Consider the following 15207-nt stretch of genomic DNA (forward strand, 5'->3'; position numbering starts at 1 on the left):
AACAGCAGAGCTTTTTTTTTATTCCTGATGCAGGATAGGACATTGAACACAGCATAGTTTTCACACCTCCCACGGTGTGACCATCATCACCATCATCAGTGCTCTGCTGCCCCGCCCATTCTGATCACCATCAGTTTTACGCAGCGCCCAATCACAACAGCAGTCGCCTCAAGGCGCTTTATATTGTAAGGTAGACCCTACAATAATACATACAGAAAAACCCAACAATCATATGACCCCCTATGAGCAAGCACTTTGGCGACAGTGGGAAGGAAAAACTCCCTTTTAACAGGAAGAAACCTCCGACAGAACCAGGCTCAGGGACGGCATGACCGGGAGCAGCCCTGGAACAGTGTGACTTCCTCTCGCCTGTCTTTCAAAGAAATCTGAAGAGCGCCCCCTGCAGGCAAACAACTCATTTTAATTGATCCTAATAATCAGTAAATATCATGTTATTGCAGTGATTTCTGCACCGTCCACAGCAAATATGATGCAAATCATGTTCAGCAAAGCATCTCCATCCTCCGCTGATCCACCCGCTCAGGTTATACAGGTTCACCTGTCCTGTTTCTATGGCGATTTCTCCCAATCAGCTGTTCGTCAAACGTTTTGATGCTCTGGTGTAATAACGTGTCTGAATGCATCATCATCATGTGACGACAGCCACCTGTGCTTTCAAGGTCACGTTTTATTTGCTGTATCCAGGTAACATAGACACATCTGTCAAATCAGCATACGCTGTCAGATCGCCATCATCAAAACAACACAATGAAATTCTTCGGCTCAGAGCGCCTCAGTGTTGCACATGAAGTAACACTTTGAGACAAGACATATATTAATAAACATGTACAGCGTGCCCAGTGACTGTGCAACACACTGTCTGATGTCTCAGCAGTTCAGCAGGTTGATGGCTTGAGGGTGTCACCAAGGAGATGGCGTCAGGCAAAACTACAAAAACGTGTCCGAATTTCAACGAGAAGAAGAAACGACAGGAGAAGAAAAACAACGAGATCAAAGAGAGAACGTCACATTTATGTTTCAGCCAAGAAGCAGCTGAGCCCACAGTTCCTCTGATGTCCAGCAGAGGCAGCAGTGAGCCATTCCCCACCCACTCCCACGTTAAATCAGCTGGTCAAGATTAAAACAGGTGATGTCACGGTGTGTGAGTCTGTGTGTGTGCTGCGATGGGGTTCCCGAGAGTCACAGGTGTGACAGCAGCTTCCGGTTCTCCATGGATCCGAACCTCTGTGTGTCGCAGGTTCAGGTGTGTGTGTGTGTCTGAGTGTGTGTGTGTCGCAGGTTCAGGTGTGTGTGTGTGTGTGTCTGAGTGTGTGTGTGTCGCAGGTTCAGGTGTGTGTGTGTGTGTGTCTGAGTGTGTGTGTGTTTGTGTGTGTGTCTGAGTGTGTGTGTGTTTGTTTGTGTGTCGCAGGTTCAGGTGTGTGTGTGTGTGTCTGAGTGTGTGTGTGTTTGTGTGTGTGTCTGAATGTGTGTGTCTGTGTGTGCCTGTGTGTGTCGCGTTCAGGTGTGTGTGTGTGTGTCTCTGTGTGTGTAAACATGTCTCACTGTTGGCTCTGTGAATAATTCACTGATATCACGCTGCTCCTTCACCTGTATCTGAGCTCCGCCCTCTACCTTATACCTGAGCCCCAGTCTTGCACACACAGCACACCTCAGGATGGCGAACGCAGCAGCTCATCTTGCGAGGAGGAAGGCCCGGGTGGAGGACGGCGCCGGCAGCCGGGCCAACGCGGTCCTCTTTAACCAGCAGGACTTTGAGCAGCTGCGATCCGAGTGCTCGCAGACCGGCTCGCTGTTTTGTGACCCCGCCTTCCCGGCAGACTGGGACTCTCTGGGATACAAGCAGCTGGGGCGCTACTCATCCAAAACCAGTGGCGTGGAGTGGAAACGGCCGTGGGTGAGCGAAACGCGCAATGATTACCGTTTGGCAGTTCTTTGATCAGCCATCAGAAATGTCTGCCATGACAGAGACTTCACCCTCTGATGCCTCGGTCACCCTGACCCCTGACCTCTAACCCTGGTCTGTGCTTCGACACAGCGTTAGTCTTCCTACAGGTTAAACCGTACGCCTCACTGAAGACTCTGAGCTCGGACTCCGGTCCTGCTTCCACGTCGAATCAGACCGCAGGCTTCTCGGGCGTCCTTCCTGCGTCCCGCCCTGTCGGTCACATCTGTGCGAATTCATGTGGAGGAAACAGGAAGCACGTCTGCGTGTTACTGCGTTGTCATGGTGTCAGGTCTCTTTCCTGTTTTATATTTGAGAAACGCTTTAATGTTCCTGAGCCTCTGAAGCTGAGTAATCATTCATGAGCTCATGTGTTTGTTTACGCAGTGCTGAGATACTAACCCTGTTATTAATAACAATAATAACAATAATAAACCCGCCACCAGTAAACACTCTTTATCTGATCCAGCTGAATTCAGTCCACTTTCATTCACACAGCTCCAGCTCACACTGCTTCACGCTGGAACAACTTGACAACAGTGGAAAGGAAGAACGACCTTTTAACAGGAAGAGCCCTGTAACAGATCCAGGATCAGCATGAAGAGCGTGAGCAGGCCTGAGCAGCGGCCCGCCTCTCTCTGTTTCGTGCAGAGCGTTTGCTGGTTTTTGGGCGTGTTATCAAAGAGCCGTTTAGACCGAGCTGCTCAGATATCAGAGAGAAAACAAACGAGCTGCTGTTTGGAGAAAGAAGGCGGCTCCAGCCGTTAAACATTAATGAGATAAGAAGCAGCCGAGCTGCTGCATCTGCTGCACAGGTGATAACAGGGCTTCAGTTCAGCTGCTCTCTTTCAACAGCGTGCAGAGTAACGATGTGAGCTGACGCTTCTCAGTGACGTCAGTTCTGAGCATGAATTTAAAATAACGCGTAAAATAAAAACAGGACAGGAGCCATTCCTGCTCGATCTGAGTCACTCCTCGGGCTTCTGCATGAGAAAAACTTCACATCAGTCGTTTCTTGTCAGCGAGCGATGTTTGATGACATCACCCTCGTCATCAGCTCCACGCTTCCCTCCATCAGAACCGGGCTTCGTCACAGCAGACTGAACGTCATCATCACTTCTTAGCTGATCGATAGAAACACTGCTGCGGTTCGTACTGATTGTTTTCATCGCTAACCACCTCATGTCTCGTCCAATCAGGAGCTGTGTTCTGATCCTCGCTTCGTCGCTGATGGAGCCAGAAGAACAGACGTCTGTCAGGGAGAGCTGGGTGAGTTTGATGACAGCGGGCGTGCTCATCGCTGACGGGAAGAGGAAACATCACACAACACTTAAACTCTGCTTTAAGAAGTTTGTAAAATAAAATGCGACAGAGAATAAATTTACTGAAGTGGTTTGATGAGTAAAGGATAAAAGCTTTCAGCTCCTTTATCCACAGAAATGACCTCTCAGAGATCAGAGAGTGATCATGTGACCTGTGTCTGTCAGGTGACTGCTGGCTCCTGGCGGCCATTGCCTCCCTGACTCTGGACCCTCAGATCCTGAACAGAGTGGTCCCTCCTGGGCAGAGCTTCACCTCACAGTATGCCGGCATCTTCCACTTCCAGGTCGCTCACCTTTTTAAAGAAACAGAAATAACACACAGTACAGGGCGGGGATGTAATTACAGAGGAAGTGACATCTCGTTCACGTCTGTCCTCTGTAGTTATGGCAGTACGGGGAGTGGGTGGACGTAGTCGTGGACGACCGGCTGCCCACCAGAGACGGGAAGCTGCTGTTCGTCCACTCAGCGGAGGGAGTGGAGTTCTGGAGTGCTCTGCTGGAGAAAGCCTACGCTAAGTAAGAGGAACCTGTGAGGTCTAACAAAGCTGACCAGTGATTAAACTCACTTTTATTTATGTGGCATCGAATCACAACAACAAGTGGCTTCATGGACAGATAGAGCTGGGTGTCATCTGCATAGCAGTGTAAATGTATGCTATGTCTTCTAATGATGCTGCCTAAGGGAAGCATGTATAATGTAAATAGAATTGGTCCTAGCACTGAACCCTGAGGAACTCCATAATTAACCTCAGTGTGTGAAGAGGACTCTCCATTTACATGAACAAACTGGAGTCTATTAGATAGATATGATACAAACCACTGCAGCGCAGTACCTGTAATACCTACAGCATGCTCTAATCGCTCTAATAGGATATTATGATCAACAGTATCGAACGCTGCACTGAGGTCTAGCAGGACAAGCACAGAGATGAGTCCACTGTCAGAGGCCATAAGAAGATCATTTGTAACCTTCACTAAAGCTGTTTCTGTGCTGTGATGAGCTCTGAAACCTGACTGAAACTCTTCAAATAAGCCATTCCTCTGCAGATGATCTGTTAGCTGTTTGACAACTACTCTTTCAAGGATGTTTGATATGAAAGGAAGGTTGGAGATTGGCCTATAATTAGCTAAGACTGCTGGGTCTAGAGATGCTTTTTGAGTAAAGGTTTAACTACAGCCAGCTTGAAGGCCTGTGGTACATAGCTGATTATTAGAGATAGGTTGATCATATTTAAGATTGAAGCATTAGTCTGAAAGAAGCTGTTTTAGCTCCTCCTACTTTGAGGCCACCCTTTCTTCTGACTGGTCAGCTTCTGAAAGGCTGCTGAGGGGCAGCACTCTCTTACTTGTTGTGAGAGCTGTGTATCATATATAAAAACAGCAACAAGGAGCCTGTAGCTGTAAGGTTTACTTATGTGTTTAATACCAGTGTCTGAATATGACAGGAAGTTATGTCAGGCCCTCGGGTACTTGTCACATCATCAACTCTTCATCAGCTGTCCAGACCTCCATATGTGATTAATGCCGTATTTAAGCAGCTGTTTATTGTGACTGCATCTCCCTGACAGCAGGAGGTGGTGGTGGGTGGAGGCATTTACTCAGTAAACATGGAGCGCCGCCCGGCCCGGAAAGCAAACAGAGCTGCACAATCAGCGTTTCAGGTCGAACTGATTTCTAAAGCTCGCTGACCTCCAACACACTCAAAGCGCTTCATAACTGGGCTTTTATTTTAGAGGCCTCTGGTCGTTTTTTATAAATGATATTTGGTCCTGAGCTTCTCTGCTCCTTCATCCTGCCCTCAGCTCCTCGTCCTCCTCTGTGGTGAACAGAAGCTCTCAGCTCTAAATTCATAAGTTCTAATATTCAGAGGGACAGTGGATATACACTACCAGTCAAAAGTCTGGACACACCTTCTCACTTATTTTTACTACATTCGACAGTGTTGATACTGAAGACATCAAATATATGAAGCAACAGATATGGAATCATGTAGCAAAGAAAAAGATAGATAAATATGTTTATATTTTAGCTTCCACCCTTTGATTTGTCGACAGCGCTGCAAACCCTCGGCCTTCTCTCAGTGAGCTTCATGATGTCGCCACCTGACATGTTTCACCTCACAGGTGTGCCTGTCAGGGTTCACTGGTGGAGTTGGGACCAGCAGTCAGGTTGGTACAGCTGACAGCCTGTTTGACAACTGTTAGAATTCATATTATTGGAGGAACCAATCAGCTAATTAAAGAGAAACAAGAGTCCATCATTACTGTGTGTATAAATCCTGGCAATCCTCCTGCACTTAACAGCGTACACTATGTTACTCTGTTTGTGTCGGGGGACGCGATCCTTGGGGTGGACCAGTTTTTTGGCGCAGCATGTTTTGGGGTTTAAAAGCCACAGAGACCCGGTGTTTAGAAAAAATGCGTCTCAGCTGCTCCGATACTCCTGACACATATGGGATCACTACAGGTTTTCGCTTAGGCAGCGGTTGTCCTTCTCTCCTGGATCAGCTGGAGCTTTGTTTAGGAGCCTTCCCAGCTTTGACAAATGTCATGACCATCAGTAACTGTTGATCAATGACAATCTGCAATTTTAATGATCAAGAAACTGACCTCACAGCCCATTGTTCACACAGTGGGCTGGTTTCAGTCTTTATGTCCTGTTTGTAAGGTTGTAAACCTGCAGTCAGCTGAGACTGAAGGAGTCACCTGACGGTGATGAAACATCCAGATGAACAGAATCAACCTTTTGGGATTTCTTTACCTGGATGATCGCGCATCAACAACCAAGCAAAAGGTGGTGATTCTACAGAATCAAAAATATAAAACATGTTTGGAGTTATTTCACACTTTTTGTTTCCTACATAATTCCACGTGTTCATTCATAGTTCTGATGCCTTCAGTGAGAATCATGAAAATAAAGAAAAACCATTAAATGAGAGGCTGTGTCCACACTTTAGACTGGTAGTGTAAAAAGTCTGCAGCTCAGATAGATTAGATAAATAGACAGAGAGATAGATGAGAAGTGAAACAGAAACTCTGAATGACCCTTAAAGTAAAACTTTGAGAGTTTTGGGGTCAGAGTCTGTCAGACTTCTCCTCTCCCTCAGCAACACTCAGTCACAGTGTGACGGCGCCCTCTGCTGGCTCCTCGCAGCGTCTCAGCTGGACTCAGGCTTGAGTACCAGACGTCCACCTTCTTCTGTTGTCGTTGTGCTGGAAGGTGAAACTCATCTTCATCTTTCTGGGACCCCTACAAACACAAACCACCACGCCACGCACACCGCCAAGGTGGAGCACACGGGTGCAGCTTGCAGGTGTTTGCATACTTAACCTCCACCCTCTCTGTCTGCAGGGTGAGCAGCTCTTACGAGGCCCTGAACGGCGGCTCGAGCGTCGAGGGCTTTGAGGATTTTACCGGCGGCATCGCAGAGAGTTATGACCTGAAGGAAGCCCCGCCCTTCCTGTTCCACATCATCAGGAAAGCCCTGAAGCTTGGATCGCTGCTCGGCTGCTCCATCGACGTAAACACACACACACACACGGAGGTTCAGTTGTAGTAAAATCAGCCTCATCCAATGTTGCCTCTAATTTTTCATGTGTGTGAGCGAACACACAAACTCCCTGAGCGGTCCCTCAGATTTTTTTTTGTGCGCAACACAGATTTTCTGTGCGTAGAGACCGTGCCAGCAGTGCGCAATCGTGCACGCGCGCAGCTTGGAGGGAACATTGGCCTCACCTGTTCCTGCAATCAGATACTTTGATCATCATAAACTGATCGATGTCTTCCTGTTAAAACAGAGTTTTTCCTTCCCACTGTCGCCAAAGTGCTTTCTCATAGGGGGTCATATGATTGTTGGGGTTTCTCTGTATTACTGTAGGGTTCTTACTTTACAATATAACACTGCAGACTTCTCCCACAACTCCGCCCAGTGCTTCCTGCAGAAGTTCTCTGATGACTCTGCTATAGTCGGCCTCATCACTGATGGGGACGACAAGGAGTACAGAGGACTGACTCAGGACTTTGTGGACTGGTGCCAGCAGAACTACCTCCAGATCAATGCCAGTAAAACCAAGGAGCTGGTGGTAGACTTCCGCAGGCACAAACATCCTCCACTGCAACCACTGAACATCCAAGGTATGGACATTGAGGCTGTGGACAGCTACAGGTACCTTGGTGTTCATCTGAACAACAAACTGGACTCATAACTCAGACGCCCTCTACAGGAAAGGGCAGAGCAGGCTGTACCTGCTGCGGAAACTCACGTCGTTTGGAGTGGAGGGCCCACTCCTGAAGACCTTCTATGACTCTGTGGTGGCCTCAGCCATCTTTTATGGTGTGGTCTGCTGGGGCGGCAGCATCTCTGCTGGGGACAGGAAAAGACTGAACAGGCTGATCCGAAGGGCCAGCTCTGTTCTAGGATGCCCTCTGGACCCAGTGGAGGTGGTGAGTGACAGGAGAATGGTGGCTAAGCTGTCATCCCTGCTGGACAACATCTCCCACCCCATGCATGAGACTGTGACAGCACTGAGCAGCTCCTTCAGTGGGAGACTGCGGCACCCACGGTGTGGGACGGAGAGATTTCACAGGTCTTTCCTCCCCACTGCTGTCAGACTCCACAACAAAGACTTTAACTGATCAACACACACATTCACACATGTGCAATAACACTAATGTGCAATAATCTTTTCTGGCATCGTTGTATTTTTACTGAGTTGTATATAGCACTTCTATTCTATTTTTATGTCACTAAGCACCAATGACATCATGGACAGGACCAGCCAGAGAGTAAATGAGTACATTTCCTGTATTAATAATGTACTTGTAGTGAAGTTCTTCTGTTTTATTCTACTTTCATATGTTGGATTCAAATATTTCACTTTGTTTTCTGTCACTTTAATTATTGATCAAGTTACCCAGAAACATGCAGTCACCTCTTTACTCACCAGGGGGGGCCACATGTTCAGTCTAGTGTCCTCTGACACTGAGCCATGTCATGTATCAGAGCAGCTCTGAGCCGTTCTCCAGCCTGAGCGCTAAATTCAAACACTGCCCCTCCAACAGGCGTGGTCCTCACAGGTGTCCCTGTAGATATGACATCACGGAGACACCACCCCTCCTCTTCCTCCTCACTGCACTGTTACACTAAACACTCCATGTGTTTCAGATTTCCAGCTCGCATGAGACGGAGCTCATCACGAGTCAGAAGCTGGTCAAAGGCCACGCCTACTCCATCACAGCGGCCGAGCAGGTGAGGCAGAATCTGTGATCAGATCCACAGCTGCAGCTGGACAGATGCTCACAGGTGTAATGTTCTGCAGGTGCATCACTGTGGTTCTCCGGTTGAGCTGATCCGGATCAGGAACCCCTGGGGTCAGGTGGAGTGGACGGGCGCCTGGAGCGACAGGTGAGTCGTGGTGCTCTGAGGTTCTGGAGTGGAGCATAACGCCTCAACTGTGGTTTCACTGTACTTCCTGTGGTCAGCTCGAAGGAGTGGGACGGCGTTCGGGCAGAGGAGAAGAGGCGGCTGGATCGCTGCGCCGAGGACGGCGAGTTCTGGTAGGTGGAGCCTGACTGTAGCGGGTTAAAATGTCTGCAGCTGCTGCACACTCAGCCCGTCTCTGCCGCCCGCAGGATATCCTACCACGACTTCCTGAGTCACTTCTCCCGCCTCGACATCTGTAACCTGACACCTGACACGCTGACCAGCAACGAGGTCGGCCGCTGGAACTTTGCCGAGTTTGAGGGCACGTGGAGGGTGGGATCCACCGCCGGCGGTTGCAGGAACTACCCCGGTACCCCACAGGAAGTGATGCACTCTGGGTGATGATGTTTGATGTTCATGATGCAGAGCGCTCAGCTAACATGTGCTCCTGTGTCTCCGCAGCCACCTTCTGCTCCAACCCGCAGTTCTTCATCCGGCTGGACGACATGGACGACGATCCTCACGATGGCGAGGAAGGCTGCACCGTCCTCATCGGTCTGATGCAGAAAGACGCTCGAAGGGAGAGGTGCTTCGGACGCGACCTCAACGCCATCGGCTTCGCCATCTACAAGGTTCAAACGCACCCGGCGCTGAGCCAATCACTTCCAGTTTAGCCTAGCTGTGCATCAACAAAGGTTTGGCGAGTCTCATGGCTCTCTGTTGGTGTGCTTCCAGGTGCCCGATCAGGTGAGAACACAGCAGAAGTTCACCGTCTGAGTACACCTGCCCAACACGGCTCCTGTGATGACCTCAGCAGGTTAGAAGGTCGATGCGTAAGGCGACATTGGACCTCATTCGTTAATATCCCCATGGAAACGCCCTAATGAGCATGAAAAACTAGCCCCAAATCACCGTCACACTCAAACCTCTGTTAGCCAATCAGAATCAGGCTTCTTGACACATTCTGCCAACACCCACACCTGTGCGTCTCCATATAAAGAAACAGGTGGAGGTACGGAGAGATGCCGAGCATCGCCATAGAAACCGTATCATGTTAAGGTCTGAATGTTTCTAACATTTAATATGAACCCTGCTCTTTGGTGTTGATGTCTTTATTTCATCTTCCCCCTCCGACGTCACGTTCCCCGTCTGCGTTTGTTTCATGCATCGCGTTCATCATTCAGTGTTTCTTTTTTTTAAAAAATATTCAACCTTTATTGAACCAGGACGATCCCACTGAGGTTAAAAAACTCTTTCCAAGGGGGACCTGGCCAAGTATCACACAGTTACAAAGATTAAACACAGGCAACAACAACACTCACACGAAAATAAAATAAAATGACAATCTAAATGAAACAGTTACATGTTATGGAACTGGCCTCCAGGATTCTTAGTTTTGATTTAAAAGCTCTAAATGAAATGAATTCTGTTGTTTTCCAGTCGTCTTGCAGCTCGCTCCAAGCTGAGGGTGCAACATGGGAAAAATGTTTGTGAAGGTTCTCAGTCATGCAGGTCATCATGGTCCAAGGAGCGTGGAAAGCAAAGCGTCTGGACTTCTTTAAGGCTACATCCACACTAATGCGCTTTCATTTTCATCTCTCCGTTTTGGCCTCCCGTCCACACTGAGGTGCCGTTTTCTCTCAAGGAAAACGCAGCGTTTTGAAAACGCTTTCGAAAACGAATTTGAAAACGGTGCTTTTGCGTCACAGTGTAGACAGCGAAAAGGGAGACTTTCTAAAACGATGACATATGTTAGTCATGTGATGCAGTCAAGTGACCAATTAAACTAAGATGGCGGAGGGCATTACACAGCATTGTTTTGTTTGACAGCCCTGTTAAAGATTAATATCAGTTTGTACATGCTCCAGAGAGCTTTTCTTCAAATTCTTTAATTCTCACTCGCTTTTGCAACTTTGTACGTTTGTGTTACTCGCAACAACAACTCCACCTCATTGTTAGTCCGTTTAAAAAACTTTGCTGGTCAGCCATTTAATGGGGTGGCTGTAGCTCAGGTGGTAGAGCAGATCAGCAGATCAGCTACTAATTGGAAGGTTGGTGGTTCGATCCTTGGCTTCCCCAGTCTGCATGCCAAATATCCTTGAGCAAGATACTAACCCCAAGTTGCTCTCTGATGCGTTCATCGCAGTGTAAATGTAGTTTAGTTTGCGCTTGTGTGAGTAGGTGAATGAGGCATGTTGTATAGAGCGCTTTGAGTACTCCGGGAGAGTAGAGAAGCGCTATATAAGAATCAGTCCATTTACCATTTTACACTGGAGGGTTTGTGCTGGATTTTACAGAGTCAAACACAGAGCCAGACGATATATAGTGCTTGTTAAAGCAGTTCATAATCTCCTTCCTGTCATAAACAGGAACGGAGTCCTTAAAAACATAGGCGGGTAGAGCATGGGAGCTTTTACTCACTGAAAGAGACTTAATGATTTTCCAGAGCTGCTGTGGGTTATTTAGGTATCAATACTGACAAATAGTATTCTGATTTAGCTTTCTTAATAGAGGAAATACATTTGTTTCTTAGTTGTCTGAAAGAAGCCAATCAGTGGGAGAGCCTGTTTTCCTAACTTTGGCCAAGGTTACGCTCATGAATGATATCTGCCAGCTCTGGGGAGAACCCGGCATTTTATCCTAAACCTCCTTAATGGAGCATGTTTATTCACAATTTGCATCCCTAAAAAATGTCCACGCTACTCCTACACCAGGGATCAATCCTATTCTCCTCCAGTCATTGTTGGGACTTGGGCACCTCGGTGTTTCTATTAACAGCAGCATCACAGCGGACACTTAAGTCAAAAGACCCCCAAGGATGAGAATTTATGAGGAACATTTGTCAGAATCAGGCTAACCAAGGTAGACTTTTCAGGGCTTTTGAGATTCGGCCGAGTCAGTAACTTAACCAGCTGGGTAAGATTGACGGAATCACAGAAACAGCTTTGAGCCAGTCCCAGTTACAGTCACCGGCTAACCCAACAAAGCAACAAAGGCTCCAGTCAGCAGCTCAGGTCCTGGTAGGAGCACAGGCCTGGAGGCAGTGCCGGTGTATCTCCCTCTATCGTATTCAGGCCTCCACTCAGTGGGGAGATTGACCCACACTGGCACAGATGCCTGGATGTGTATTCAGCTTCTGAACACAGACCTCAGAGCAGACGGAGCAGGCCAAAGACAGAACGCACCACGTTCTCCAAACATGGTTTTTTAAACCTTGTTGGAAAAAAGAAACTAGAATCAAACTAGAAAGTAACAAATTCAAAGCAGACATTTACCAAGATTACATGCTGCTGCGGTCGGAGACTGGGAATAACAATCATTATTATTGATTTCATTAATATCAGTTATTAGCAGCAGCATTAGTATTCAGCACTGTTTGAGGGTCATTTATTCTGATGGTGTGAGGCAGGTTTGTAAGTCAGAGACTTTATTAGCGCATTTCTTTCCTTTTGTGTTTTTTTTACGACAAACCAGGCGATGGGCGGGACTTCAGCAGAGACGTCTGCGCTCTCCGTCTCGTCGCTGTGAGTACGCTCACTGCTGTGTCCTGCCTTCACTGGAGCATATTTAAGACTAAAGATGTGATCACTGATTTTGGGACGAGCACTCACACATGAAGTCCTCTTCTACAGTGCAGGGGTGCGTTTAGTGTCATGAACGTTTGGGGACAGTTATCGATTCAGAGCTGAAGTTTAAAGCAAACTGAAGCTGTGTGCCGGAAGCCTCATCGGCGACTCTCGAGCTTCAGAAGCTTTCTCACGCACACTTTGATAAAAACATGATGGTTTCATTTCATCGGCTTTTACTGGATACGTGTTTAAGTAACAGCTGATTGGTGAAGCACATCCCTGTACAGTAGTTTGTGCGGCGAGTCTCAGCTTCTTCCTTCTGGATGAAGGTTTCTGGTCGCAAACACACGAGGCCCAGGTCATGTTTAGTGTTTTTCAGGATTTTGTACTATGTGCAGTTGTTTGCTGCCTGTGAGGATGGATGACGCACGACTGCAGAACAAACGGCCTACAGGTGCAAATAAAATAACCACAACCTGAATCAGATAAACGCCTCGCTAGGATTCAGAGATGCCTCCGTCTCCAGGTCGTCGTGTCCGTCTCACCTTCTTCTTCTTCTTTTGCGGTCAGTATAAAGGTCGCACTAACATCCGCCTGGGCCCGGACGTCCTCCTGAGAGACCAGTCAGTGGCTCGCAGTCACGCCTTCATCAACCTGAGGGAGGTGTGCGATCGCTTCAAATTGCCACCCGGAGAGTACGCCATCGTCCCGTCCACCTTCGAACCGCACCGCAAAGGAAGTTTCGTCCTGAGGGTGTTCACGGAGAAGGAGGCCCACACCAGGTCAGGACCTCAGGGTGACAAGGTTACGCTGCATAACCGCCACACAGTCTGACATCTGCTCTCCTGTTTCAGCCCCATGGAGGAGGACGCCGGCGCCGAACTCCAGGAGGTGCGTCATCAGCTTTAATCACACTTCACGTTTTAGGAACGAGACGTCTGAGCTTCATTCATTAACATGCAGCGTGTTCTTCTTCCAGCCCGACATCAGACACGAGGACGTGGACCCTCACCTCAAACACCTCTTCATGCAGATCTGTGGAAACGTAACAGCAGTTTTTATGTCACGGTTCTTACACGGCTTCACTTCCTGTCCACAACAAACATATTTCATGTTTTCCAGGAATCGGAGATCTCCGCCTTTGAGCTCCAGCAGATTTTGGACAAAGCGGTGACTCAGAGTAAGAAGAGTTTAACGTTTCACCGGATCGGACTCGCAGCAAAGTCCCGCTGATGGTTGCTCTGCTCTGATTTCAGGGTCGGACATTAAAACCGACGGCTTCAGCCTGCAAACCTGCCGTGACATCATCAGCCTGCTGGATGTATCCTTCATACGAAATCATGACACGCAGACAGCATCGCATGCTAACGTGTGATTGATAGAGTTTTAGGACACGCCTCCACTAGAAACTACAAAAAACAACAAAAAACACACAAAATGTCCAGAATTTTCTAACATCCACGCAGTTTACAGCCTGTCAGCAGAAAACTGATACGTGATCAATAAGTGATCGAACTGACTGAGCAGTTAGAGAGTGAGCCAACCATCGATGATGCGTGTGACTCACCTGTGTGGCGTCAGGTGATCAGGTGTGCGGTTCCTGAACTGACCCTCAGACTGACGGCAGCTCCAGACTGGGCCTGCTGGAGTTCCACAGCCTGTGGGTGAAGATGCAGACGTACCTGGTGAGTTCTCACCTGCGTGTGAGCGCTGTTACAGCTTCTGTCAGAGTCGGCATGGCGATGACCTCACTGCTCGCTGCTGTCGTGTGCAGGAGATCTTTAAGAGTCACGACTCGGACGGGTCTGGCACGATGAGCAGCCACGAGATGAGAGCGGCTCTGGCTGAAGCCGGTAAGACTCCTCGTAGGAGTGGGCGGGGCCAACTGACGGCGCCTTTCAGCCCACTCCACGCACTTCCACAAACTCTCCTTCAAAGCTGACATCCACTGCTGTGGGAGGAGCTACAGCAGGAGACGTACCCATGATTGGCCCTCTAAGGTGGAAAACACAGAGCTCCTGGACAGGTCTACCTGGCATGCGTGTCTCACCTGGTGGCTCCTCCTCTTGTGTTCCAGGGTTCCAGCTGAACAGCACAGTGATCCAAGAGATCGTCGCTCGCTACGCCGACAGAAGCTACGCCATCGACTTCGACCGTTTCATCGGCTGCTTGATCCGTCTGGAGATGCTCTTCAGTGAGTTCCCATTGCTCCCAGTATTCCCACTGCTCACACTATTCCCAATATTCCAACTCAGTATTCCCACTGCTCACACTGTTCCCAGTGTCCTCAGCTGTTTGTGCTTGTACGTAAGGTTTAAATGTGTTCTTATTTCCCACCTCAGGGATGTTCAGGACTCTGGATAAGCAGCAGCGGGGCTGGATCCAGCTGGACCTGCAGCAGGTAAACCACACCTGAGCAGTGCAGTCCCTCTCTTATTGGCTGACATACATGACATCATCACTGACCTCATCTTCTTCTGCAGTGGCTGTGCCTCGCCATCAACTGACAGCTGCCGCTCCAGGAGCATGCTGGGAGTCTGCAGGGAGCTCCTCGACCTTAGTCTCTAAATTGTTCTGGGTGGGGGTGTAGGTGGTGTGAGGGCGAGGTGATGAAAACGGTCTTTCTTAGACACAACTAACCGATCATAGAAAAATGATTTAGGCAGCACTGTCTTTGGTAAGCTGAAGGCATCGTATCCAAAGCAGCGTTAGCATCATGCAGTAGCTGAACAGTTTAACGCGCACGTTTGTGTTGGAGGAGAATGTCGGCAGAAAGTCTAGAGGCTCCAGCGAGCGGACACGTTCACTGTGAATGATTTTGTTTCCTTGCAAGTAAAATAAACACGTTGGATTGGCTGCTGTGTCTCAGTTATAACAGATACCATGGTCACCGTGCAAAGGACAGGAAGCCGATGCTGTGGTTGCTGACTC

General features: G+C 48.5%; 1 protein-coding gene across 1 annotated transcript; it reads left to right on the top strand.

The window, feature by feature from the left end:
• Positions 1-1368: 1368 nt before the first annotated feature.
• capn8 (calpain 8) lies at positions 1369-15207 on the top strand. Its single transcript, XM_063477163.1, has 21 exons — positions 1369-1915; positions 3163-3232; positions 3451-3569; positions 3668-3801; positions 6637-6805; positions 8450-8533; positions 8604-8689; positions 8767-8841; positions 8917-9077; positions 9170-9339; positions 9443-9454; positions 12847-13058; positions 13131-13167; positions 13256-13321; positions 13399-13456; positions 13533-13597; positions 13893-13961; positions 14051-14129; positions 14354-14470; positions 14619-14677; positions 14760-15207. The coding sequence occupies exons 1-21, from the start codon at positions 1676-1678 to the stop codon at positions 14781-14783; spliced, it is 2106 nt and encodes a 701-aa protein (XP_063333233.1). The 5' UTR covers positions 1369-1675; the 3' UTR covers positions 14784-15207.

This window comes from Pelmatolapia mariae, linkage group LG6 (genome assembly GCF_036321145.2).
Source record: "Pelmatolapia mariae isolate MD_Pm_ZW linkage group LG6, Pm_UMD_F_2, whole genome shotgun sequence".
Classification (NCBI taxonomy): Eukaryota; Metazoa; Chordata; class Actinopteri; order Cichliformes; family Cichlidae; genus Pelmatolapia; species Pelmatolapia mariae.

What these genes read in the sequence shown, in the direction of transcription:
- capn8 (XM_063477163.1), top strand. Translation starts at nt 1,676, where the DNA reads ATGGCGAACGCAGCAGCTCATCTTGCGAGGAGGAAGGCCCGGGTGGAG. An exon ending in CGTCTGTCAGGGAGAGCTGG is followed by an intron (nt 3,233 to 3,450) that starts GTGAGTTTGATG and finishes TGTGTCTGTCAG; the next exon opens with GTGACTGCTGGCTCCTGGCG. An exon ending in CCATCACAGCGGCCGAGCAG is followed by an intron (nt 8,534 to 8,603) that starts GTGAGGCAGAAT and finishes AATGTTCTGCAG; the next exon opens with GTGCATCACTGTGGTTCTCC.